Source organism: Capsicum annuum, chromosome 6, assembly GCF_002878395.1.
Source record: "Capsicum annuum cultivar UCD-10X-F1 chromosome 6, UCD10Xv1.1, whole genome shotgun sequence".
Classification (NCBI taxonomy): Eukaryota; Viridiplantae; Streptophyta; class Magnoliopsida; order Solanales; family Solanaceae; genus Capsicum; species Capsicum annuum.
The window spans coordinates 209,011,159-209,038,959 of record NC_061116.1 but is presented as its reverse complement, the minus strand read 5'-3'; the positions used below and the strand labels follow the sequence as shown (position 1 = coordinate 209,038,959).

The following is a 27,801-nucleotide window of genomic DNA, read 5'->3' as shown; positions in this document are numbered from 1 at the left end:
GATATATCGATCTAATTATGTATATGGATAGATGCAAAATTAAAATTTTCAATAATTCTTTAAAATATTAAATTTTATTGTAATTTAACAAAACGACAGGCGTTTATATTGTTTGCAAAAGACCTAACATTAACATCCTATAATACGAAATTTGGTTTTGCAGTAAAAAGGGAAGATGGATGGTGGGTATCCAGCAGTAATTGGATGATCAAGATTCGCCTTTTACGCCATAGACGAATAACATCATCAAGTTTTAGAAGAAATAATTATTGCTTCATCAAGAATATTAGTATACAGGATTGTGTTAGAAGAATGGTGACATTAATAGTAGCCACCACCATTGACCCAGCTTCCATTGGCCCTGCATCTGCCCTTCTAGCCATGCCTGGATGGCACCCTGGTCCTTCTATTCAGGTTATAATTCTAGGTTTTTTTTTTTTTTTTTTGATAACCGTAGTGTCCGGGCAGCTTATGCGCACTTCGACTAAATCCGCGGGATGCCTGCCAGCTCCCACCAGCAACAGGTCTGTCCACATGGGAAGAACTGCTAGGAATTGCACCTAAGACCTCACGGTGCTCATACCAACTTCATTGAACCACTAGGCCACACCCTTGGTGCCTAGCTTTTTTATGTTCAGTGCTTATCATTTTCTACTTTCCACTTTCTTGAAATTACTCCCTTTCAATTAGGACCATTTATCAATTATTCAACTAGATTAATTGAGGTAGGCTATTTGAATTATAAACATGGTTCAGGGTTTGCATATAATTTTGACTAGTTTTTATACTGGCTGACATGAATCATGATACTTAAAAGAACTGCTAATAGGAAAGAAAGAGTGAAGGGGTGCATTAGCATATGAGGGCGTATTGGTCGATGAAGTGGATTGAAAATCCTGAACTTTATACTCAAATAGGAGACTCAACATGGTACTTTGCTTGAAAGTTGATCTTTTTCTTCCAGAGACTCATCCCCAAACTAAAAGGGATGAGGGGAAAATGCTCATCCCGCCAGAGGCAAAAAACACGGGTTGAATTTTTGTTTATCGGTACAAGCTTTGGTGGAGAGAGTTAGTTGATACTTGATACCTATATTGGTGGGAGCAGCAGGCACCTCGTGGATTTAGTCAAGGTGCATGTGGGATGGTTCAGACACCGCCCTTACTAAAAAAAGGAGTAAGGGGGTGCATTATAAATTAACATTCCTATAGTTCCCTTGTTTAAATTTAAGTATATATATAATACTTTGCCTAATTCAAGTTTATTGTAAATTTATAAGTATGGTTTCAGCGCCTGAGGAACTAGATGGAGTGATACGAAAGTTTTAAGAATTGCTTGGACTGATAAAGCTGTTATTTTGTTTGGTTTTATGCATAAGCTTAGGATACACCAAGTTTTGTGAATCAAGATGTAAGGCTATTGAAACATGATAGCAGCATTGTGAGAAAGGACCACTTGGACACTCATTGGGAAGAGACCACAGGCGAGAAGGTTGATGAGGTTATCTTTCTTAGCAAGCACACTGCTGCATCTAATCGTCCTGCACTTACAGTTCACCCCATAGGTAGAAAATGGTTTCTTCTGGTATATGGTTTATTTTCTTTGTATTTGTGGAGGACTCAATTCCTGTTACTTGTGTTGGGATGAATAACATTAGGTGTGCCTCACCTAACAGAAGGGGACCAGCTGCCGGTTGGTGGAAAGCCTGCCTGGGCTGCACCACCGAATCCACGTATAGGACCGTGGTTTAGACTGTTGAAATCTATTGCTGACTCACAGAATCTAACTCCTGAATTCGAGGTAACATCCTTGTTTAATTGACTTTTCACTTTGGCGATTTGTTAATGTTCAAGTCTTTCTGTTAGGTTGACCAGTTATTGCAGAGTGAATGCTCGATGCAGGTTCTTTTATATTAGACTTGGTTTTGACTCAGTGTTCGGGTTTGTACCGAAGATCCATTTGATTTTTTGCACTTCTAACTAAATTTCTTGCGAACATGTGCATCTTGGTATCTCGTGGTTGCGACCTTCTTCTATGAAGAGTAAACTGACTCTATTTTAACTCTCAGTAGTCAAGAGTTGGTTGTCATTCTACTCAAAAACTGCTTTTGTATGTAATGTTTTGAGCGGTAAAGGGAACCTAGTTGAGCTGCTTTTTCTGCCTCTGTTAATTACCAACTTTGGCTTTCATGGTCTGGCTTCTGCGATGCGGACTTTAGATAACTCTAAATCAGCCTTCAGTATTGACCATTCTGCTTCTATAGGACTGCCACATAAGGTTGCTGACATCTATGCTTGCTGTAGTAAAAATTACATTTTCCCTTTTTGAGAAGTAGTCACTGACCATTCTAAATTAGATTCTATGCTCCAGTGGCTGTATGACATTACACAATACATTTCATACTCTTGCAAATTTGTCACGGCCCAAATTCGGGACCGTGATGGAACCTATTCCATCCTCCGTGGTAGGTAAGCCAAATACCCAACTCCAAGAACAACATCTCAAACTCATAGAAGTGGAAGAAAATAAGAACATAACTAATTCCGAATAATCTCATAAGTAGATTAATAGACTAGTAAAACCAATTCATAGATAATCCCAGGTCTGGAAGTCACTAATACAAGCCACTAAATACAGAACCAAAAGAAAGTTTGAGTCTTTCAAAATGCGGAAAATGCATAAGGATAAGGCTGAAGGAGATTTCAATTGTCTCTAAAGCCAGTAGCAGCTACCTCGAATCTCCAATGATGCTAGCAAAGAAGGAACCACAGGAATCAATATTCGGAGGTCGTCGGATTTGTACCTGCACGTAAGGTGCAGAAAAAGCAAGAGTGAGTACGGAACCACGTGTACTCAGCAAGTATCGTTGACCAACCCTATTTCAAAGTGGTGACCAGTGGCACCACGTCAATCATCTAAAAACAAACATACAACCTGCACTCAGAAAAACCACCCTAATCGAACTGAATAGTCAAGTTTAACAGTTATAAGGATATTATAACACAATCCAAGACATTCTCAATCCAGTGAAATAAATAACACATATACGATAAGTACAAGGTCAACAAATACACTTTAACCAATCCGAACCAAATAAATCAATGCAATGCGATGCATATGTTGTGTACACACCTACCGAGCAATGACTTCAAGGTCATGATCCATGGGGGACTCACAAGGACTATGTACTGTGCAGACGCACACTCCGATCCCAATAAATATATTGTGCCGGCGTGCACTCCGATCCCAATAAATATATTGTGCAGGCGTGCACTCCGATCCCAATAGATATACTGTGCAGGCTTGCACTCCCATCCCAATGCATATACTGTGCAGGCGTGCACTCCGATCCCAATAAATATATATAATATTGTGCAGGCGTGCACTCCGATCCCAAATGAAATGCAATGCATGATGTGCAGGCGTGCAACTCCGACCCCAAACCATCAATAAAGTCAAGCAAAACACTCCATGTCTCAAGTCAAATCAGACATAAATTTCAAATTCAACTCAATTTATCAAGTGAGAGTATTCTCATTAGCTAGCTTTTTCCACAATTTATCTACTATAGCAAATCAGTTCATCGGACTAGCAATTAGGGAAAACAGTTCAAAACATACAACTAACTTATTTTATCCCCTCAAACAACACCTGGTACCCGCATAGATGCTCGTCACAATTACCTATACGGGACCCCCATTTCCCGTTACTCTCATTACACATAACTAACAACACAAGCACTTTGAAAAAAGAGTCAAAGGAAAGTCTCAACTTGCCTCAAATCGAAGCCAATCGTCAATCAACAAACTTGCCCTTACGTAAAGCTTCCGAGTGGTCAAAATCTGTTCAAATATATATTTCTCGCATGAATAGGAATCTAGTAACACCCATTTTATAAAGTCATACTCCTAAAATTCTAGACATAAAACCTAAATTTAATCACAATTATGATTGTAAAGCCGATAAGAAATTAATACTAAAATTCTCGAAGTTAAAAAGACAAAACGAACGAAACAGTACAATTCGTTCAACTGTTTTCTTAATCCTCAATGAGGACAAAGTGTTGGCAACCAATTTACTAATTTTTGCAATTCTTAATAAGGACAAATAACCCCTAATCATTAACAATTTATGCCTTAATCATTAATTCATAATTATAGTTAAAGCTTTATACTAATCCCACAACAATTTAACTAATACTTCATTCAAAACCAGGGCTTTCTGCCTACTTCAAACTCCCCCCACAATATTACAAACACGCTATTAAGAATATACCTATTCAAAGTGGCTTACCAAGGTTGTCTAGATCTTTGTCAAAGGCTGCGATGTCAAAAAAAGTGAAACTGCTCCTTCGTGCTTATCTCCCTCAGTTAACTTACAGATGGTATTAATAAATAAGTAAACCCTTTCCACTAAAATTTATTCTTATATATAGGTCTCAAGAGGTAAGAAAATATCAGTTTGGCCCATTATTATAAAATATTGTCTAAAAATTATGAGGTGGATTAAAACAATACAAATTTATAAAATAAATTTGCAGGATCATTACATCATCCACCACCAAAACAAACGTTCGTCCTCAAACGTAAAGAGAAAGAAGGTACCTAGACTATCAAAGAAATGCGGATATCTACTTCACATGTTAGACTCAACCTCCCAAGTGGCTTCCTCAACGGGACGATGCCTCCGCTGTACTTGAACTAGTTTTGGCATATGTGGAGGCGAGGTCCTTGTTGATAGAGCAGATCCGAGATCGTCAGTTTGAGGATGAATTAAGTTGTCTATTATCAGGGATAAGGTGATGTGAGGTGAGGCTAAGAAGCGACTTTGGACTAGGAGGTGTTTTGAGGATTAAGGGGCGGATTTGTGTTCCTAGAGTGGGTGATTTGACTAGATCTATTATGGAGAAGGCCCATTGTTCGCGCTATTCCATTTATCCAGGTGCGGTGGTGATGTATTATGACCTTAAACAACATTACTGGTGGTGTGGGATGAAGAGAGATGTTGCATAGTTTGTGGCTAAATGTTTGAATTGCCAACAGGTGAAATATGAGCACAGGAAACCTGGTGGTTTGCTTCAGAGGATGCCCATTCCCGAGTGGAAATGGGAGCATATCACGATGGATTTGTAGTTGGGTTGCCTCAGACCTTGGAGAAGTTTGATTCTATTTGGGTGATTGTGGACAGATTGACCAAATTAACTTATTTTGTGCCTATGAAAATGAGCTATAACGCAGAGAAATTAGCTAAGATTTACATTCGTGAGATAGTTCGATTGTACGGCGTACCTATTTCCATCATTTCAGATAGAGGTACTCGGTTCACTTCAAACTTTTGGCGTACTTTGTAGCGGGAGTTAGGCACTCAGTTGGATATGAGTACAACATTCCATCCCCAAACAGATGGCCAGTCAGAGCGGACTATTCAGGTGTTTGAGGACATGTTGCGGGCTTGTGTGATGGATTTTGGGGGTCATTGGGATCAGTTTTTGCCCTTAGTGGAGTTTTCTTATAATAATAGCTACCACTCTAGTATTCAGATGGCTCCGTTCAAGGCTTTGTATAGTAGAAAGTGTAGGTCCCAGTTGGATGGTTTGATTCTTTTGAGGTTAGACGTTGGGGTACTGATTTGTTAGAGATTCGACGGACCGAGTGAGATTGATCCAGGATAGGTTCTTGGCGGCTCAGAGTAGACAGAAGAGTTATGCTGACAGGAGGGTCCGTGACTTAGAGTTTATGCAGGGTGAGCAGGTTTTATTGAAGGTATCACCCATGAAGGGTGTGATGAGGTTTGAAAAGAAAGGAAAACTCAGTCTGAGGTTTATTGACCCTTTTGAGATTCTTCAGCGTGTTAGCGTGTTGGTCCTGTTGCTTATGAGTTGGCTTTGCCACCGGGTCTTTCAGCCGTACATCCAGTTTTTCATGTTTCTATTTAGAAGAGGTATCATCCAAATGATTCGCATGTGATTCAATGGGACTCGGTAAGTTTGGATTAGAATTTGACATTTGAGGAGGAGCCTATAGCTATCTTTGATAGACAGGTTTGAAAGTTGAGGTCAAAGGACATAGCATCAGTGAAGGTACAATGGAGGCATCGTCCCGTAGAGGAAGCCACTTGGGAGGTTTAGTCTGACATGCGAAGTAGATATCCGCATCTCTTTGATAGTCCAGGTACCTTCTTTCTCTTTACGTTCGAGGACGAACGTTTGTTTTAGTGGTGGATGATTAACGACCCTGCAAATTTATTTTATAAATTTGTATTGTTTTAATCCACCTCATAATTTTTAGAAAACATTTTTGATTTTATAGTAATGGGCCAAACTGATATTTTCTTAACTTTTGAGATCTATGTATAAGAATAAATTTTAGTGGAAAGGGTTTATCTTATTTATTAATGCCATATGTAACTTAACTGAGGAAGATAGGCACGAAGGAGCAGTTTCACTTTTTTTTTCCATTGCAGCCTTTGACAAAGATCTCGACAACCTTGGTAAGCCACTTTGAATAGGTATATTCTTAATAGCGTGTTTGTACTATTGTGGGGGGAGTTTGAAGTAGGAAGAAAGCCCTGGTTTTGAATGAAGTATTAGTTAAATTGCTGTGGGATTAGTATAAAGCTTTAATTATAATTATGAATTAATGCATAAGTTGTTAATGATTAGTGGTTATTTGTCCTTATTAAGAATTGAGTAAATTGGTTGCCAACACTTTTGTCCTCATTGAGGATTAAGAAAACAGTTGAACGAATTGTACTGTTTCGTTAGTTTTGTCTTTTTAACTTTGAGAATTTTAGTATTAATTTCTTATCGTCTTTACACTTATAATTGTGATACAATTTATGTCTAGAATTTTAGGAGTATGAATTTATAAAATGGGTGTTACTAGATTCCTATTCATGCGAGAAATATATATTTGAACAGATTTTGACCACTCGGAAGCTTTACGTAAGGGTAAGTTTGTTGATTGACGATTGGCTTCGATTTGAGGCAAGTTGAGACTTTCCTTAGACTTTTTTTCTAAGTGCTTGTATTGTTAGTTATGGGAAATGGGGGTCCCGTATAGGTGATTGTGACGAGCATCTATGCGGGTACTAGGTGTTGTTTGAGGGGATAAAATAAGTTAATTGTATGTTTTGAACTGTTTTCCCTAATTGCTAGCCCGATGGAATGATTTGCTATGGTGGATAAATTGTGGAAAAAGCTAGCTAATGAGAATACTCTCACTTGATAAATTGAGTTGACTTTGAAATTGATGTCTGATTTGACTTGAGACACGAAGTGCTTTGCTTGACTTTATTGATGATTTGGGGTCGGAGTTGCATTTCATATGGGATCAGAGTGCACGCCTGCACAATATATGTATTGGGATCGGAGTACACGCCTGCACAGTATATGTATTGGGATCGGAGTGTACACCTGCACAATATATCTATTGGGATCGGAGTGCACGCCTGCACAGTACATGGACCTTGTGAGTCCCCCATGGGTCCTAACCTTAAAGCCATTGCTCGATAGGTGTGTACACAGCATATGCATTGCTTTGGTTAAAGTGTATTTGTTGATCTTGTACTTATCGTATATGTGTTATTTATTTCACTGGATTGAGAATTGCTTGGATTGTGTTATGATATCCTTATGACTGTTAAACTTGACCATTCAATTAGATTAGGGTGGTTTTCCTGAGTGCAGGTTGTATGTTTTTTTTTAGATGATTGACGTAGTTTCACTCGTCACCACTTTGAAATAGGGTCGGTCGACGATGCTTGCTGAGTACACGTGGTTTCGTACTCACTCTTGCTTTTTCTGCACCTTACGTGCAGGTACAGATCCGACGACCTCCGGATATTGATTCCTTCTTTTCTAGCATCATTGGAGATTCGAGGTAGCTGCTACTGGCTTTAGAGACAACTGAATCTCCTTCAGCCTTATCCTTATGCATTTTGAAAGACTCAAACTTTCTTTTGGTTCTATATTTAGTGGCTTGTATTAGTGACTTTCAGACCTGGGATTATCTATGAATTGGTTTTACTAGTCTATTTATCTACTTATGAGATTATTCGGGATTGGTTATTTTCTTCCGCTTCTATGAGTTTGAGATGTTGTTCTTGGAATTGGGTATTTGGCTTACCTATCAAGGAGGATGGAATAGGTGCCATCACGGTCCCGAATTTGGGCAGTGACAAAATTATAGTTGGTTACACAATATTTTTGGATTAATTATTAGACATGTTAACTGAATCACTTCTTAAATACAACCCTCTCACAGAAAGATGAAGTGACAATAAAAATGGGGGCAGAACTCAGAAGAAGCAGTGGTAAGAAATAAATGACTATAGCCAATGGAACATCTTAGATATTGATAATATGAACTAAGTTATTTATATAGTTATTTGTGAAGTAATCAATCATGAGAAAGGATTGTGTTGTCCACCATTGCCCCTCGGGGATTTCTCGGTTATAAAAAAGGAAGGATTGTCTTAAAAGACTACGAACTATTACTGTAGAAATTACAGAATGACAAATGGACCAACTTGAAAAACGTGACATTTTATAAATTGACCAGAGATTATCAATGTATTCACTTTTATTAGATTGCTGTTCAATGACACTGCTTTTAATGATTATGAATTGATACTAGATCTGAGCTAATGATTGATCTTTCCCTGCTGCATGGATTTTCAATTTAATAACAAGTGCAATCCTTTTGATCTTTTTTCTAATTTAATCTACTTTGTTGTGTAAGAATATATCTGTAATGGTACCTTTGTATATCTATTTCTTCGTGTAGGTCACATTGGAAGCTACACATCATGGACCTGTAACTAATGCACCTACAATGTTTGTAGAGATCGGTATACGTTCTTTTACCTTTCATTCATGTCTTCTTATTTGTTTGACCTTCTGCAATATATAAGAAGATAAATGATCGAGTATTTTCTTTCATAGTTAGGGTGATATGACTTCATCTTATAGCAAAGAAAAATTGAACTCAATTGTCTCTCTGTTTCTAATCCTCTCTGAAACACAAAGGAGGGGCTGGGGGCTTTGGTGGTGGTGGTGGGGGGGGGGGGTTGAATTGTATACTTTTTCACATTAGTACACTATTGGTCGACTATCCACTATGAATAGTCGACTACCCTGCCAATTAGTGGAGCAACTAGAAAAATAGAAAACTAATAAGGCAGAAAAAAACAGAATGTAATGACACATACTTTCATACAGGTACAGATCACAAATGAGGTGCCTAGTCCAGTTTCCTTAGAGCCTTAAATGTATCTTGATTGCATTGATGTTGTAGATTAAGAACTTTAGAGAGTTCAAGCTGGAAACCACAACCTCTACTCGTATAGCTTCTTATTCTCTGCCTTTCTTTTCTTTTCTTTTCACTAGTAAACTATAAAGATTACAATGCATTTATCAGATGAAAGAATGTCAGGTGGCAAGTGACTAGTTCTCAATACACCACTTGGCTTATTATTTGACAACACTCCTTTTAATATAATATAGATTTCTCGATCAGTCATCTAATGTTTTCTTGAGTTACTGCAAATATTCTAATTTCGCAGAAGGAATAATATAATGTAAATATTCTGTCATATAAGATATAGTATTCCTTATACGGTAATATTTAAACTTCAAACATTATAATTTCATATAAGGGATAAAGAAATTAGAATATTTGTAGTTAATTAAGAAAACATTAAAAGACTGATCGAGAAATCTATATCATATTAAAAGGGGGATAGTCAAACTTGATACTAAGCCAAGTAACGTATTGAGAACTAGTCACTTGGCACTATTAAGGATTCTATTTGTATTATTAATTCCAGTTCAAACATTACTATATAAAGTAATATTGTGTGACAAATTAGATTTTGAAGCTTCCTTAATTTATATTTTCACGTGTAGATGTTAGAATAAATGTACAAAGAGATACAAAATGACCTCAACAAAACTGACAGTTTTAGTATTGAAGCAATTAAATTTGATGTGATATCATAAATATGATTATGCTATGGTTAATTCTTTTTAGTATTGACCGCGCATTGTGCAGGTACTAATGCTAGTCGAATATAAATAGAAAATTATTAAGGCAGAGAAAATAGAATGTAATAGCACATTTTTATACTTGTTGGGATCACCAATATGGTACGCAGTAGCGAATTTATAGCCTAAATTATGGGGCACGTGAGTCCGTGATCTCTTCATAACACTAGCTAGTTTATGAACATATTTTCTAAAATTGGTACAATACCCATGATATAGAGGGCAGCCCGGTGCACTAAAGCTACCGCTATGCGCGGTGTCCGGGGAAGGGCCCCACCACAAGGGTGTATCGTACGCAGTCTTACCTTGCATTTCTGCCAGAGGCTGTTTCCAAGGCTTGAACCCGTGACCTCCTGGTCACATGGCAATAACTTTACCAGTTACTCCAAGGCTCCCCTTCACAATATCCATGATATAAGATGGCTAAATGATGCATTTGGTAGGTTGAGCTCATTACCTAGAGGACTAGGGGTCTGTGGTGCCTAGTTCAATTCCCTTGGTTACAAGGGTTTCCTTAGAATCTTGAATGTATCTTGATTGCACAAATGTTGTAGATTGCGAACTACAGAGAGTTCTTTAAACTAGACAGATTCCACTTTATAGTTGGCCACAACCTCTACTCATATAGCTTCCTATTCTCTCCTTATCTTTTCTTTTCACTAGTAAACTGTAAAGATTACAATGTGTTTATAAGATGAAAAAGTGATTGGTTTTTGCTCAAGTGAAGTTGCGCAGCTTCTTCATTCAACTTGGTCTTATTTATATAGAGATCTTCGCGGCTGCTCGTCTCGAGTTGAAGATCAATTCCTTTGATCTTTTACAGGCTGCTCTAAGGTAAACCAAGGGGTATACTCTCAATCAAGGTGATTTGTTTTATCCTTGATTGAGATTTGATTGATAGTATGCCCATCTTTGTCTTCAATCCTTCTGGCCGCTTCTGATGGTTTGCTTTCTTATAGGGAATTGATTTGCTATCTCATCTTCTGTACATAGTTATGTGTAGCTAGACAGTCCAGTCTGTTTTTGTGACTTTGTCCGAATTGTCGCGTTGATTTTACTTGCTTCCGTATGTGGTTTGTGGGTTGATTTATTTGTTACTAGAGATTTCGCCGTGAATCCTTGAGAGATCTTCCTCTCTTGATTCCATCTACTTCTGAACGGTTTTCCTTTTTACCTGCAATAGTAGTTTTGGTTAAGTATATGTCATCATTAAAATCAGGCTAACACTCTCCATAGCAATTTCCTAATCTATTCAGCTGAAATGTTGTTTACTATGTAGGTAGCACAGAGGAGTACTGGAAGAGGCAGGATGCTGCACAAGCCATTGCCTTAGTTGGGTATCCTTTTTTATGGCACAAGCTCTTTTGCAATATTCATTTAACTTTTGATCTGTCTCTGTTGCAAGCACACTCTTTTATGCTTAATCATGGATTGACTTCTTCCAGGCCAATTGAACCCTTTAGTGTTGCATACATTAAAATTTTGGGCTTTTACTTGAAACGGAAATCAGAGGAACATTTTTAGTTCTCTTTTTTTAAATTCCATATTTGTTCTATAACTTCTGTGAATCCCTCATAATGATACCTTAATCTCATTCTTCAACTCCCATCCTCGCTTGATGGAAAGAGCTTAGAGGTGGGGTAAAGATGCTGAATGTTTGGTAGGGCTGACATATTTCTCGTTGCATTTGAATATCTCATATACTTTCGAAAGCTTGTACCTATGTAACTTTAGGTCAGATCTCTACTGAGCAAACATAAAAATATTGATAGATCATATGGAGCTAGTGCATTCTGATTTTTTCGATGCTTAACTGATGGCATGACTAAAATAATCTAGGAATTATTCTATCTTTGTTGTATCTTTTGTAATTTTCCCTAATTGTGCTGTTTGCAGTTAGTTTGGGAAGGACTGGGCCTCGGGGGAGGAGATGCAGTGGGGGATTGGAGCAGGTACACTTCTAGTAATTGTATCTTGGTCATACTGTTTCTATTTCTACTTCTACATTACCAGCATTTTACAGAATCAGACCGCATGAACATCTGTGAGGCTAGAAGTTCATTCGTTTCCTTAATAATAACTTGTGTAGCTTTGCTCTGTATTTCTTGTATAGAAATGCAATATCATGGCTAGAGTAAATTTAAGCTAAAAGAGAGTGTGTTTCCAACATAATTTAATTCATGGAAAATAAACTTCAATCACAAATAAAATATGAAGAAACAACAATTTTATTGATAAACAATGTGAGTACAAATCTGTTTCTCCTTTGATTTTCTCTCTTGATTTTCTCCTTAATTCGAGGGCCGTCAGTAGTGTATTTCTCGAATGTAGAAAGATTTGGATATGAATTTCTCTGTAATTCGAGGGTCATTAATGACGTATTTCTCGAACGTAAACATATTTGGATTTAATATGGATTCTTCCATAATTCGAGGGCTATTAGTGGCGTATTTCTCGAACATAAGAATATTTGAATTTGATTTCTATAAAAGAAGGATTTGTCGATATTCTTGATAAATTTATTTGATTATCAAGAAGAGGGGGTTTTGATCCCTTTGTGGTATTCCATGAGTTTATGGAATTATCTAGAGATATTCGAGATTTATGAATATCTCATGAATTTGTGGGATATTTGGGATCTTGGAGATGCCCCAAAGGGATATTTGTCGCCTTTATATAGGCGTAATTGAGGCTACCAAGCTAGAGTTAGGGTAAAGTAGCTCCCAAAAACTCTAACAAAAATTGAACTCTATTTGTAGAGTTCATAAAATTTCAATGTCTACAAATGCCCCCTACTTCAAGGCTCGTCGGAGTGTAAACTTGATGAAACTCAAAGACGAGTCTTGAAGTACCGCTTTCATCTTTACGATCCTGCGGTTACAGATTTGCATATTTGATTTATGAGAGAAAAGATGAAGAGCAGATTTGGTCCCACTGGGTGTGCCAGAATTTGTTGGACAATAAAATTCTCGAGACCGAAAATAATAATTGAAACAAGAAAAATACTACAACAATCGATTTATTGATTTCAATGTGAGTGTTACAATCTCTATGAATCCTCTCATTCGCCTTTTCAACTATAAATTCAAGGGTTTCGAGCTTAATCTTGAACTTGATTGGTGAACTTGATGGATTTGATCTTGACTTGTGCTTGAATCCAAGGGCTTTGTAGCTTGTTCTTAAGTCTTGCAGTCTTGATCTTGAATTACGGATTTGATTAACTTGATCTCGACTTGTACTTGAATTCAAGGGTCTTTAAGCTTCTTCTTGAATCTTGAAGTCTTGATCTTGAAGCTTGATGAACTGATCTTGAATTTGTAAAGAAATCTGTTGCGTTTGATCCACGAGCTCTCTCTTACTTCTTGCTAGACTTGTTGGTGCCTTTTCTGAATTATGAGACCCCTATTTATAGTTGTAGGAAGTGAAGAGCCATGGTAAATATGAACTTCCTTTGACCAATCAGATTTAAGTGATATGGTCTTGATAAATATGAACTTTCTTTGACCAATCGAATTTAAGTGATATGACACTTTTTATGGGCTTTTAATTTACTACATCATTTTGACATGTGACATTGTCCCATTGGCTCCTTCACTTGACTTGGCATGCCACGTCATTTGACATGTGACACCAAATGGGGCCTCTAGCACATGATGACATCTTGGGCTTAGTCATTTGTAGTCTAAATTAATATGATGACATCTTGGGCTCGATAAAGTGGGCTTAGTCATTTGTAGCCCAAATCAATGTGCTAGCTCAATAAAAATTGGACTTTAATTAAATCCATACATGTTTGGACTTAAATAATTAGTTCAATTATATTAATCCCTAATATTTATTTGGGACTAATATGTTTTGGAATTTAATATAATACGAATTTCGTACGGATTTCAATTTAATAAAATTTCATTGCTCACAAATTGCCCCCTACTTCAAGACTTGTCGAGATATTTAATTTGTTTGAGACTAGACTTGAAGTACATATTGTCCATGGGTCAATTACGTATAAGTCCAAAACTAATGGGCTCACTTGTGATGGCATTTAATGCTATTATTATCTACTTTATCGTTTTGGTTGCATTTAATACTACTATTATTCTTTTTCTTTTTTTTAAGTAGCACATGTGCACACCTTTGTCCTTTCCGTGGGCCCCGCTGCTATTTGGTCTTTTCAAATAAAGTTGACCACATAATTTCCTCAAATTGTTGTAGCTCCTTTTTAATAGAATAAAGACTCATCTTTTTTTTTAGATAACCCAAGTCCTAATGGACATAAATAGCATGTGGTGTGGATCCCAGCTACTTAAGTTTCCCTCTTAGACTTGAATTCCTTTTCCTATTTGTTCATTATATAGATTTTTGTTTATCCGTTCCAGGCAACCTCTACTTCCCTTTTTTTTTGGACTGCATGCAACTGTTTGTTCTCTACTAGGAATCAAATTTCCTAGTATCCCATATATATTTTTCCTTTTACCATGAAAAACATCAATTTGCAAGATCCTTTGGAGACACCTCTAGGCCGGACTTCAGAATTTATATTGAGGTATTTTCTCTTTTTTTTTTTTTTAATCATCCCCTTTTTTTAATAATAGCTCATACACGATTAAACTTGTTGCTCAAGACAATGTCTTTCATGCAAAGACGATAATCATATGGTGCAAAAGGATAGTCACTCGCTCCCTACCATAAGTAAGGTAATTTTATGGTAATCTTACGACGCGTAGGGATGACTACTCGTCCCCGCCAAAGGTAACTTTATGGTAATCTTACGGCATAAGGATGACTACTCGTCCCCGCCATTAGAAAGGGGTAACTTTATGGTAATCTTATGGCGCATAGGGATGACTACTCGTCCCCGCCATAAGAAAGGGTAACTTTATGGTAATCATACGGCGCATAGGGATGACTACTCATCCTCGCCATAAGAAAGGGTAACTTTATGGTAATCTTACGGCGCATAGGGATGACTACTCGTCCCCGCCATAAGAAAGGGTAACTTTATGGTAATCTTACGGTGCATAGGGATGACTACTCGTCCCCGCCATAAAAAAAGACTTTATGGTAATCTTACGCCGCATAGGGATGACTACTCGTCCCCACCATAAGAAAGGGTAACTTTATGGTAATCTTATGGTGCATAGGGATGACTACTCCTCCCCGCCATAAGAAAGGTAACTTTATGGTAATCTTACGGCGCATAGGAATGACTTAGTCAAGATTCTTTTGTACCTATTGTTGTACGCAATAGATTTAACCCTTCTTCTTTTCTTTGCAGTTTGAAGAGATGGTGATTTTCAGACACTACACCTCCCCTTCCACCAGATCCAAATATCTTGTAGTCGAAACTGAAGATGGGGTCCAACAGACTCGACTTTTGACTCATACTCCCTTGACTGGTCGGTATTTAAGTTCGGGGCCTTCTTTCAAGAACCCATTCTCCATGACGAACTGGACTTCAGTACAAACCCCTTATTCCGATCAGTCATTCAAGTTGTTCTCTCTTTATGCGCCAGATCATCATCACGCAAATATCGCAACTCCACTCCTAAGCTTGGGTCGTCGTATAACATTAGGAGAGATACGTTTGGGAGCTGCGATGACGCCTGGGGAGAGTACCGTCACATTTATGGGTATTGGGAGTGGACAGAAGATATACTCAGTAGGAGCCAAGAAACTCTGAGTAAGGTACAGATTTATGATGCCGTTTATGCATCACTTTTTATTTATGATCGTAACTCAGACATATTTCAAGAATTTTGTGAAGCTTGATGCCCCAAGACATACATTTCTCACATTCATCGGGGAATTATCTATTTCTTTATGGGATTTGCATGTCCTTAGAGGCTTGCCAATTCAGAGTATTCTTTATGAAGTAGTGCCTGAGGCCAAAGAACTTACATGATTAGATGCAAAGAAGGTAAGATATGTTTTCCGAACTTGGGAGTACTTATTTGCACCCTTTCATAATCTGAGAGATGCTAGCCAAGAAGTATCATTCAGCGATTGGATAACATTCTGGTGCAAGAAACCTTCAAAGTACGGCCCTGCTCCACCAAGGCAGGAAAAGAAAATTGCTCGCCCCGAATTGACACAACCCTAGCGGGGTTTTGCCAGATACACTAAGATGGTCAAGAACTCGCCTACATCAGATGAAATTGAAGGAAAAGTTGCTCATGAGGATGATCGGCTCAATGTGCAAATCCTCCAAAATGTTTGTCCTTTTTCTATAGAGGCTGTGCGAATGTCTTTCTTCATGATGCCCGGAATATTCTGATAAAATCCAAACTGTCGACTGAAGCGGTGTGGACTATATGGCTCAATGATAAATGAGTTTCTATATCTAAGTGTGAGATAGCTGAAACAAATACTCATAAAGTAGCTCGTCTCCAATGTTGGGGCGTTCTCACTATCCACATAAAAGTAAGGGTGCATTTTGTCATGCATTGTAGAAGTCCAAACCACATTCTCCCCCTATGGATACACTTTCTTGCATCATTTTTGTCGAAATACTTTGCACTGCCCTCTCCAGAGTATACAATCATAGTGGGAACGGATGGTTCACTGGCAAATGGATAATGGGTCCTGAAATAATAAGCAATCCAACATACACATAGTGAATAGGAAAACAAACCTTAATTTGATCGAGTTGTGCCAAAGAAGATATCTTGTTTAGTCCACTATAAATGTTAACCAGTACCGGTATTGCAAACCATCCGCCCACTCGCTATCTTGAAAGTCCCGGGGCGAATGAAATCACTTTTCGTGCTTGGAAAAACAAAAGCACACAACCAACAAGATAAGCAAGTTGCCAAATATGTATCATCTTTTTTGTCGCGGTTCACCCCAAGCTCAAAAAATACGTTCTCTTCAGCATGTAACCATCTTAGTGTATCAGGCAAAACCCTGCTAGGGTTGTGTTAATTCAGGGCGAGCAAATTTCTTTTTCTGCCTCGGTGGAGCAGGGCCGTACTTTGAAGGTTTCTTGCACCAATATGTTATCCAATTGCTGAATGATACTTATTGGCTAGCATCTCGCAAATTATGAAAAGAAGCAAATAGGTTCTCCCAAGTTTGGGAAACATACCTTACCTTCTTTGCATCTAATCCTGTAAGTTCTTTGGCCTCAAGCACTACTTCTTCATAAAGAATACTCTGAATTAGCAAGCCTCCAAGAACATGCAAATCCCATAAAGAAATAGATAATTCCCCAACGGATGTGAGAAGTGTATTTGTCTTGGGGCACCAAGCTTCACAAAATTCTTGAAATATGTCTGAGTTACGATCATAAATAAAAAGTGATACATAAACAGCATCATAAATCTGTACCTTACTCAGAGTTTCTTGGCTCCTACCGAGTATATCTTCTGTCCACTCCCAATACCCATAAATGTGACGGTACTCTCCCTCAAGCGTCATCGTATCTCTCCTAATGTTATACGACGACCCAAGCTTAGGAGTGGAGTTGAGATATTTGCGTGATGATGATTCGGCGCATGAAGAGAGAACAATTTGAATGACTGATCGAAATTAGGGGTTTGTATTGAAGTCCAGTTCGTCATGGAGAATGGGTTCTTGAAAGAAGGCCCCGAACTTGCAAACCGACCAGACAACGGAGTATGAGTCAAAAGTCGAGTCTGTTGGGCCCCATCTTTAGTTTTGACTACAAGATACTTGGATCTAGTAGAAGGGGAGGTGTAGTGTTTGAAAATCACCATCTCTTCAAACTGCAAAGAAAAGAAGAGGGGTTAAATCTATGGCGTACAATAATAGGTACAAAAGAATCTTGACTAAGTCATCCCTATGCGCCGTAAGATTACCATAAAGTTACCTTTCTTATAGCGAGGACGAGTAGTCATTCCTATGCAACGTAAGATTATCATAAAGTTACCCTTTCTTATGGCGGGGACGAGTAGCCATCCCTATGCGTCGTAAGATTACCATAAAGTTATTTTTTATGGCGGGGACGAGTAGTCATCCCTATGCGCCGTAAGATTACCATAAAGTTACCCTTTCTTATAGGGGGGACGAGTAGTCATCCCTATGCACCGTAAGATTACCATAAAGTTACCCTTTCTTATGGCAGGGACGAGTAGTTATCCCTATTTGCCGTAAAGTTACCTTTCTTATGGCGGGTACGAATAGATCCCTTATGCGCCGTAAGATTACCATAAAGTTACGTTTGGCGGGGACGAGTAGTCATCCCTATGCGCAATAAAATTACTTTACTTTTGGTAGGGAGTGAGTGATTATCCCTTTGCACCATATGATTATCGTCTTTGCATGAAAGGCATTGTCTTGAGCAATAAGTTTAATCGTGCATGGACTATTATTAGAAAAAGGGGATGATTAAAATAATAAGAGAAAATACCTCAATATTAATTCTTGAAGTTCGGACCAGAGGTGTCTCCAAAGGATCTTGCAAATTAATGTTTTTCATGGTAAAAAGAAAAATATATATTGGGTATTTATAGGGTTGAAGAGGCGGTGGCTAAATAGTCATGTACAACTAATACTAGGAAATTTGATTCCTAATAGAGGACAAACAGTTGCATGCAGTTCAAAAAAAGGGGAAGCAGAGGTTGCCTGGAACGGATAAACAAAAATCCATATAATGAATTAATAGGAAAAGGAATTCAAGTCTAAGAGGGAAACTTAAGTAGATGGAGTCTACACCACATGCTATTTATGTCCATTAGGACTTGGGTTATCTTTAAATAAAAAGAGTCTTTATTCTATTAAATATGAGCTACAACAATTTTGAGGAAATTATGTGGTCAACTTTATTTGAAAAGATCAAATAGCAGCGGGGCCCACGCAAAGGACAAAGGTGTGCACATGTGCTACTTAAAAAAGAATAATAGTAGTATTAAATGCTATCAAAAGGATAAAGTCCATAATAGTAGCATTAAATGCCATCACAAGTGAGCCCATTATTTTTGGACTTATACGTGATTGACCTATGGACAATATGTACTTCTAGTCTAAAACAAATTAAATATCTCGACAAGTCTTGAAGTAAGGGGCAATTTGTGAGCAATAAAATTTTATTAAATTGAAATCCATACGAAATTCAGATTATATTAAATTCCAAAATATATTAGTCCCAAATAAATATTAAGGATTAATATAATTGGACTAATTATTTAAGTCCAAACATGTATGGATTTAATTAAAGTCCAATGTTTATCGGGCTAGCACATTGATTTGGGCTACAAATGACTAAGCATTCTTTATCATGCCCAATATGTCATCGTATTAATTTGGACTACAAATGACTAAACCCAAGATGTCATCATGTGCTAGAGGCCCAATTTGGTGCCACATGTCAAATGACGTGGCATGCCAAGTCAAGTGAAGGAGCCAATGGGACCATGTCACATATCAAATTGATGACAACTTGGGTTTATATCAAATTGATGCAGTAAATTAAAAGCTCATAAAAAATGTCATGTCACTTAAATCTGATTGGTCAAAGGAAGTTCATATTTATCAAGACATGTCACTTAAATCTGATTGGTCAAAGGAAGTTCATATTTACCATGACTCTTCACTTCCTACAACTATAAATAGGCCTCATAATTCAGAAAAGGCTCCAACAAGTCTAGCAAGAAGCAAGAGAGAGCTCGCAGCAGATTTCTTTACAAATTCAAGATTCAAGAAGAAACTCAAAGGCTCTTGAATTCAAGTACAAGTTGAGATCAAGTTCGTCAAATTCGTAATTCAAGATCAAGACTGCAAGAACAAGCTACAAAGCCCTTGGATTCAAGCACAAGTTAAGATCAAATCCATCAAGTTTAAGATTAAGCACGAAGTCCTTGAATTTATAGTTGAAAAGGCAACTCAGAGGATTCATAGTGATTGTAACACTCCCATTAAGATCAATAAATCGATTGTTGCAGTATTTTTCTTGTTTTGATTATTATTTTCGGTCTCGAGAATTTTATTGTCCAATAAATTCTAGCAGTCGTGGTTCCATCAGATCTGGACCAGATACAGAATCATCACTAGTATGTGACCCTTCACGCTGCAAGGCTGTAATATTAGTCGGCTGCATCAGAACAAAAAAAGGGATTAATAAAAAAGGGGGTCATTAAGGTACACTTGGTAAAATAGATGTCTTAAACATACCTACTCGACAAGAGCTGATATAGTCCTCAAAGGATTATCCGTGTCATCACGAATTTCAATCACCGGTGGACTAATACCTCTCGCATCGTCGAAATGTACCTTTACTCTTTTCCTGCAACGATCTCTACTACTACTTTCACCTTCATCTTGGGATCACCTTTTAGAGACATGAGTAGTTTGAGTAAGAGTCTTGCCCTCGTATACCACCGGCGGCGTGTGAGATCTCTCATTTTCATGTTGATTTGGCAACTTGGCATCCGAAGGAGGAACATCAGTGATAAGGGCCTCATTTACAGGTACTTCATCAGAATTCCCCAAATGTGTGACGGTAGTCGACCCAACAATGTTCACCTAAGTCTGTAGGTTGATCAAGGAAATCTCCATGAGTCTTTTTCCACCAAGTCTGATAGTCAGTTCCAAAGAACTCGCCTACATCAGGCAAAATTGAAGGAAAAGTTGCTTGTGAGGATGATCGGCTCAATGTGCAAATCCTCCAAAATGTTGGTCCTTTTTCTAAAGAGGCAGTGCTAATGTCATTCTTCATGATGCTCGGAATATTCTGATAAAATCCAAACTGTCGACTGAAGCGGTGTGGACTATATGACTCAATGATAAATGAGTTTCTATATCTAAGTGTGAGATAGCTGAAACGAATACTTATAAAGTAGCTCATCTCCAATGCTGGGGCATTCTCACTATCCATATAAAAGTAAGGGTGCATTTTACAGCCGACTAATATTACAGCCTTGCAGCGTGAAGGGTCACATGATAGTGATGAGTTTGTATCTGGTCCTGATCTTATGGAACCACCTTCCACAGCTAAAACACGAGAAGGGCCAACTTATGTTTCTTGTAACAAGGTTAAAGCAACCTTGGATTCTGACACTTGTAAGCCCCCATTAGCTGTTATGTTGATATTTGATGGAAAGAAGGCTATCCTAGATGCTCAGAAAAACTATGTCTCCTCTCTTTGGACCGTAATTCAAGGCAAGTTTTCTAAGTGCGATGTTGATTACGCTTCTTCCCTTAAAGATGAAGTCCAAGTAATCATCAAGAAGATGGATTGTAAGGACATGGATATTTCCCCATTGAGAAAGTTGTTGCACTTCTTCTTTGACCTTGCTACTTTATGTGACCAAACACGATCGATGCTTCATGATATAAATAAGGAAGCCGCAAGAGCAGAATTATTCTTCGTAGCAGGGGAACGCCTCTCAAATGTCATGCTTGAAGAGGACGAGCAGGTTAGAGCAACATCCTCCATTCAGCAATCACTGCATAATATGAAGAAGAAGATAAAAGAATTGTATAGAAAGGCGCAGGTTTTGGAAAGTCTTTTAACGGAAGCTGAGAACGAAGCCCAAGAAGCAAAGCTAGAGGCTTCTGTTGCAGCTAAGGAATTCGATGCAAGCTTTGACGCAGACTTATCAAATGGTGTAGATTAGAGGAAAGAGCATCTGGAAGTTATGCGCCAAGACTTAATCAATTACAAGTTATGTCTAGATTAGACTTAAGAGATGTTTCCTTTTCTTCAAACTTTCTTGTCGCTTTATTTTAGCCTTTTATTGAGTAGTTGGATCTATTAGTTGTAATAGAAGCTCCTCTTTATATTGCACATTTCTCTTAATATTCCTTTTGAATTTCAACTTCACAAATTGCTTGCTTATTTTGATGTGCTTATATTGTAGTACTAAATTGTGGCTTTCTCTTCCAATTTGTTGACTACTGGAGATTCACGTCTTTGTCTCACAACCGGTTTAGACTTGAAACTTCAGTTTGGAAGCCTTAAAGATTAAAGCTTTCGATTTGCAAACTTGACAATTGCATGGTTGGCAGATCTATGCTCCAAACTGCAGGCTTTGGAATTCCCTGCCTGAGACATCAATTTCTAGCGTTTATTTTTTTAGTGAATATGGAAGGTTTGGTTTTGGTAGTTGTTTCCAACATAATTTAATTTATGGAAAATTAATTTCAACCACAAATAAAAATATGAAGAAACAACAACTTTATTGATAAACGATGTGGGTACAAATCTGTTTCTCCCTTGATTCTTCTCTCTTGATTTTCTGCGTAATTCGAGGGCTGTCAGTAGCGTATTTCTTGAACGTAGGCATATTTGGATTTGATATGAATTTCTCTTTTGATTTTCTCCGTAATTCGAGGGTCATTAGTGGCGTATTGCTCGAGCGTAGGCATATTTGGATTTGATATGAATTTCTCTGTAATTCGAGGGCCGTTAGTGGCGTATTTCTCGAACATAGGAACATTTGGATTTGATCTCAAAGCGTCATATCTTGTGGCGGGTTTTGAGCCACAGCCTCTCCAAGTAGCCTTGAGGATGGATTTATTGCGTCAATCTTCTTGATAGGTAAAGTAAGCCCCTTTAGCACATTATCTTTATTTGAAGTGGAGAGAGGTTTCTTGGTGGCGACTTTTTCAACAGTTACCACGACTTTCTTGGCTGCAAGATCATCACACTTGGTCTTGGTGACATCAACCCTTTTCTCATTCACGACATAGTTCTTCAAGTAGAATTTTGCATCGACAAAGAGTGATTCAGCTTCAGTGAATGGCTTATCATCAGCTACTATCTTTCTTTCCACTCCGCCTTCGAGGTACTTTAAGCATTAATAGTAAGAGGACGAGATAATTTTATTCTCTTGATAATTTTATTCTCGTGCACTCAAGGCTTACCAAGCAATATATTGTATGAAATTTTGGCATCGATCACATGCATCAACACATTTGATCGAAAATCATCCATACAAATCCCCAACTTGACAGATCTTATGGCCCTCTGGCCACCTTGGTTAAAGCCTTGGATCATTATATGGCTTTCGTCCAGTTCGTTAGTCGCAATTCCAAGTTCCTTCATTGTGCAGATAGGCAGGATGTTGACTCCGGATCCCTCATCAATCCAGATTCTATTTATCTTCTTTCCTAGCACTTGACCTACCATGTATAAGGGACGATTTTCTAGGGCTCCTCCAAGCCCTCCAAGTAGAAGATCGTTATTTGTGAATGTGATTTTTGTATCACATACATGTGCCTCTTGGCAAAGAGTTTTAGCAAGCTGTTCAGAAGATGAAGGAACTTCTATGGGTATATTTTCACCCTTTGCCCCCTCTTTGGCAGTATTAAAACAAGATGCCTCAAGGTTGACTTGAGAAGTCTTTACACGGAACCAACTTGGTAACAATTCCTTCAAAGTCACTGGATGTCGTGGTTACTGGTGTTGAAGCTCTATTACCCTCGTTTTTTTCAGAAGCTCGACCAACCTTTGTTTCATTGATTTCCTTACCATCCTCCTCCTAGTTGGTTGCTCGGAAGACTCCTTTCATGGACTCGTCTTCTTGCGTCTACGCCTGGTCATTAGAGTCCAACCCTCATCATCGCCTTCGCCAACTGAAGACTTGTCATGCTCTAATAATCTCTCATTATGCTCTTTGACACATATTTGGACCGGATCGAGCGAGCCAAAAGTGATTGAGATTTAATGAGAACTGGCCGTCTCATCATCGGGGAAGATCTTCTTCTTGTTTGCTAATTGCATGACTTTGTCTTTAAAGATAAAACACTTTTTCAGAGGGTGATCCACAAGCCTATGATACTTGCAATAATTCGAGTCATTGGTCCTTCCAGCTTCATCGGGCCGCTTCATCTCTGGTAGATCAATGAGCTTATGCTCAAGAAGCTCATAAAAAATCTCGGCCACATCTGAATCAAGGAAGGGGTATTCTTTTTCTTCCATCTCCTTTAAAGTCAACTTTTGATTTGGACGTGCTCGAGAAGTCGTTTTCACGCTTTGCTTTTTGCTCACCTTCGTGGTGACCTTGACAAGAGACGTCCACATTCATGGATTCTTTGTTATCATTTTTAGGAACAAACTTGCCCCATCTTTTGGGTTCCTGCTTATGCTTTCCCTTCGAGGGTCATGGATAGGCGCTACTCTTTTTCCGGCCGAAGACATGCTCAACTCCATATCATGAGCTCACGTAGCTAACTCTTCAAAAGATTTTGGCTTAATGCCTTGCAAGATATAAAGGAGCTCCCAGTGCATTCCGTGGATGCACATCTCTATTGCAAAAGTTTCGCTGAGCCTATCTTTGCAGTTTAGGCTAGCATTTCTCCATCGATTGATGAAGTCAATGACTGATTCGTCTTTTATTTGCCGAGTATTTGTGAGTTCTACCGTGCTCACCGTACGCCTTGTGCTATAAAAGCGATTCAGGAACTCATGCTCCAATTGCTCCCAACTATCGATGGAGTTAGGCTCAAGGTCCGTATACCAATCAAAGGTGTTTCCCTTTAGGGAACGGACAAACTGTTTGACAAGATAGTCAACGTAAGTTCCAGCATTATTACGTGTCTCAACAAAGTGTGCAACATGCTGTTTTGGGTTCCCTTTGCCCTCAAATTGTTGAAATTTGGGGGGTTGATAGCCGGCAGACATTTTGAGGCTATCAATTCTCACAGTGTAGGGCTTGGCATACGTAAGGGAAGACTTGGTGACAACATCATACTTGTCTTTGAGGGTCCCTTCAATTGCTTAATCCGGATCATTCCCTCATAAGAAACTTGTACCTCTTTAGTTGGTGGTGTTTGTTTCACATGATGTTCTATCTCGTGAGCCTCTGGAGATTTTTCAGGTGCATGGCTAGACTCTTCATCTATCAGGCCCTCCATCCTATCCACTATCTTTTCAATCCGAGCATGTTGATTCTAAACATATTTGGTCAGACCCTCAATTTCCTTTGTCAAATTCGCAAGCTGCTCCTCCATAGACGAGGCATCAGTAACCATTGCTTGCATGATCACTGGAGACAGAGTAACACGGATTGTCGCATAAGTTGATCTTCGAAGTGCTCAGCTTATGCGGTGTAAGTGGAGATGATGCGTTTGTTGAACGACCATCGCTCTTTGCGCCAGAGTATTTGGAACCAGAATGCTCAAGTAGAGTTAGAGTCTTCTTAAGCAATTCCGCCACACTGCTTCCTCCTTCCGAAGCACTTGCATTGGACTTCATTCCTTTTGGGGTTGAAGATCCAAAAACTGAAGTTGGCATGGACGACACTGGATGTGTTTGTTGTCCTACCTAGCCTGTCTTGCTCCTTGTGACAGCTCCCAAGCTTCCGAAAGTAACACCAAGGATGCTTTCTACTTCAGCAGCGAACTTTGAATCAGCAGACTTGGAAGCAGTTGATAGAGAGTTGACCTTCTTGGAAGTCATTTCAGTGTTGTTGAACTTTGAAGTTGGAAAAGTTGAGATGAGAGGCAGAGATCGTCCCACTAGGCGTGCCAGAATTTGTTTCCAACATAATTTAATTCATGAAAAATAAACTTCAACGACAATAAAATATGAAGAAACAACTATTTTATTGATAAACGATGTGGGTACAAATCTGTTTCTCCCTTGATTCTTCTCTCTTGATTTTCTCCTTAATTCGAGGGCCGTCAGTAGCGTATTTCTCGAATGTAGAAAGATTTGGATATGAATTTCTCCATAATTCTAATGGCGTATTTTTCGAACGTAGACATATTTGGATTTGATATGGATTCCTCCAAAATTCGAGGGCTATTAGTGGCGTATTTCTCGAACATAGGAATATTTGGATTTGATCTCCATGAAAGGAGGATTTGTCGATCTTCTTGATAAATTGATTTGATTATCAAAAAGTGAGGGTTTTGATCCCTTTGTGGTATTCCATGAGTTTATGGAATTATCTAGAGATATTCGAGATTTATGAAAATCTCATGAATTTGTGGGTTATTTGGGATCTTGGAGATGCTCCAAAGGGATATTTGCCCCCTTTATATAGGCGTAATTTAGGGTTTAGGTAGAGTAGCCACCAAGCTGGAGTTAGGGTAAAGTAGCCCCAAGAACTCTAACAAAAATTGAACTTTATTTGTAGCGTCCACAAAATTTCAATGTCTACAGAGTGATCCCGTGAAACACATATCATGTACTTCAACTGGGAAAAAAACAAGAACGAAGAGTGATTGTTTTCGCTTGATTATAATATTAACTTCTGATCTTTCTCCAACCTAATTATCTACTGTCAATAAAATGCAGAAGTGGTAATCAGCAAAAGATCCTCCTAGGAATTGGTGGGGGACATTATGTACCGCGGCATATGGATATAGTTCGGTAAGTTCCTAGTCTCAGTCCCCTGAAATTGTGATTCAGAATAATGAGCAAATAAACAGATATTCTGCATGAGAACTTTAATCATGGTATCAAGTAAGCAGAACTGTAATTATAGCATCAAATACGAAGTTCAGATGTATGACCTTTGATTGCTACCATCAAAATCTTTGTTTTCATATATTTTAATATTAATTAAAGTTGGATGATTCTAGGAGGAACATTTCAGGTTACTAATATGGCAGTTCAAGTAAATGTTAGAGAAAGCTGTTGTGTTGTATATATTCAGCACAAGTATAGTAAGCGGCAGATTTGTTGAAATTACTTCATTGTGTTCTCTGGTCTCCGTAATCCCTAAATATCTTTTTAATAAAAAGAAAGATAATTCCCTCTTCCCCTCGCGGAGATAAAGAGAGGTGGCAAGGTGTAGGGAACTTGTGTGAAGAACTATGAGGTACTGGAGTCAAGCTACTTTTAACGACTAAAGTTACCTGCAGAACGATGGAAACAGTTGACGTACCATCTTGAACACTCTGCATGTTTCACAGGTATTATTACCTGTCTCGTATATAGAAGAGAATCAGTCCCTCTTTTTACCTTTAATGTTGTCAACCTAGAGGCTGGTTAAAGAGAAACTAGGCCTTGTATGATGGGGAGTTCCATCTGGCTTCTCTTGGCAACACCACAAATGCTGGATTTGATTTAATAGTCTCCTTGTGAATATTACCATAACCAAGTAAACCAACTGGTGATGGGGTTGCTTCTTCAAGCTGAGCTGGTTCATTGAGATCAGCAAACCTGACTGAGCTCTTCTCAAACATGAATCGTATGCTGAAGCATCTTTTGATTACTCTTTGTACCAGCACCACACTACGAGCCGGAGGCTTCTCCTTGAACTGTTTCCAGCGACTATCGAAATGTAGTATGAATCATCCTTTATTGATGGGAAAAGGGTCAAATGTGCTCTTGAAGTATTCAAAATCGAGCTGGCATGCTTTTTTTAGTTGTTCAGCTCACATATGCCCTTACCGTTCAATGGCTGGTCCAAATATGCCCTTAATTTAACTGGTGCCTCTGATTACCCTAAAAGGGCCAGATATACCCTTAAAGCATGCGAAATTGAGCAGATATGCACTTCAGTAATAGTTTAACGTTTCTTTTCAACTCGTTTTAATGTAACGAACAAAGCCAAGCATCAATTTCTTGACGAAGACTCGTAGCTTGGTTTGCATGAGTTTGTTTTCTGAGTGTGATCATGTGAATTATGCAGGAAAGATGGAGTTTGGGTTGGACACCTCCTTGCTGGATATTCGTTACCAATGGAGGACCCTGGTCCATCCAAAGCACAGGCCAACTTGGAAGTCGGTGGAACCTGGAAACAAGCAATCAGAGTTGCTTTTGACACTACTAGAGCAGCTTTTCCTCAAGGAGAAGTAGTAGCACATCTCGATAACAAGTAACTTCTCTTTGAGAAAATAACGCA

General features: G+C 38.5%; 1 protein-coding gene and 1 long non-coding RNA gene across 2 annotated transcripts in view; one reads left to right on the top strand and one right to left on the bottom strand.

Moving 5' to 3' along the window:
• The first annotated feature begins 114 nt into the window (after positions 1 to 114).
• LOC107855405 (D-aminoacyl-tRNA deacylase) overlaps positions 115 to 27,801 on the top strand; it is a 28,073-nt gene continuing 386 nt past the window's right edge. The window contains exons 1-8 of the mRNA XM_016700412.2: positions 115 to 414; positions 1,384 to 1,564; positions 1,658 to 1,800; positions 8,787 to 8,850; positions 11,325 to 11,377; positions 11,942 to 11,997; positions 26,247 to 26,321; positions 27,589 to 27,774. Coding sequence (XP_016555898.1) covers positions 205 to 414; positions 1,384 to 1,564; positions 1,658 to 1,800; positions 8,787 to 8,850; positions 11,325 to 11,377; positions 11,942 to 11,997; positions 26,247 to 26,321; positions 27,589 to 27,774 — 968 coding nt within the window. The 5' untranslated portion in view covers positions 115 to 204. The remainder of the gene's footprint in view (positions 415 to 1,383; positions 1,565 to 1,657; positions 1,801 to 8,786; positions 8,851 to 11,324; positions 11,378 to 11,941; positions 11,998 to 26,246; positions 26,322 to 27,588; positions 27,775 to 27,801) is intronic.
• LOC124899334 lies at positions 10,560 to 27,589 on the bottom strand. Its single transcript, XR_007056762.1, has 2 exons — positions 26,810 to 27,589; positions 10,560 to 11,219 (listed from the first exon to the last, which is right to left on the bottom strand). It is a non-coding gene; the product is annotated as an uncharacterized LOC124899334 (long non-coding RNA).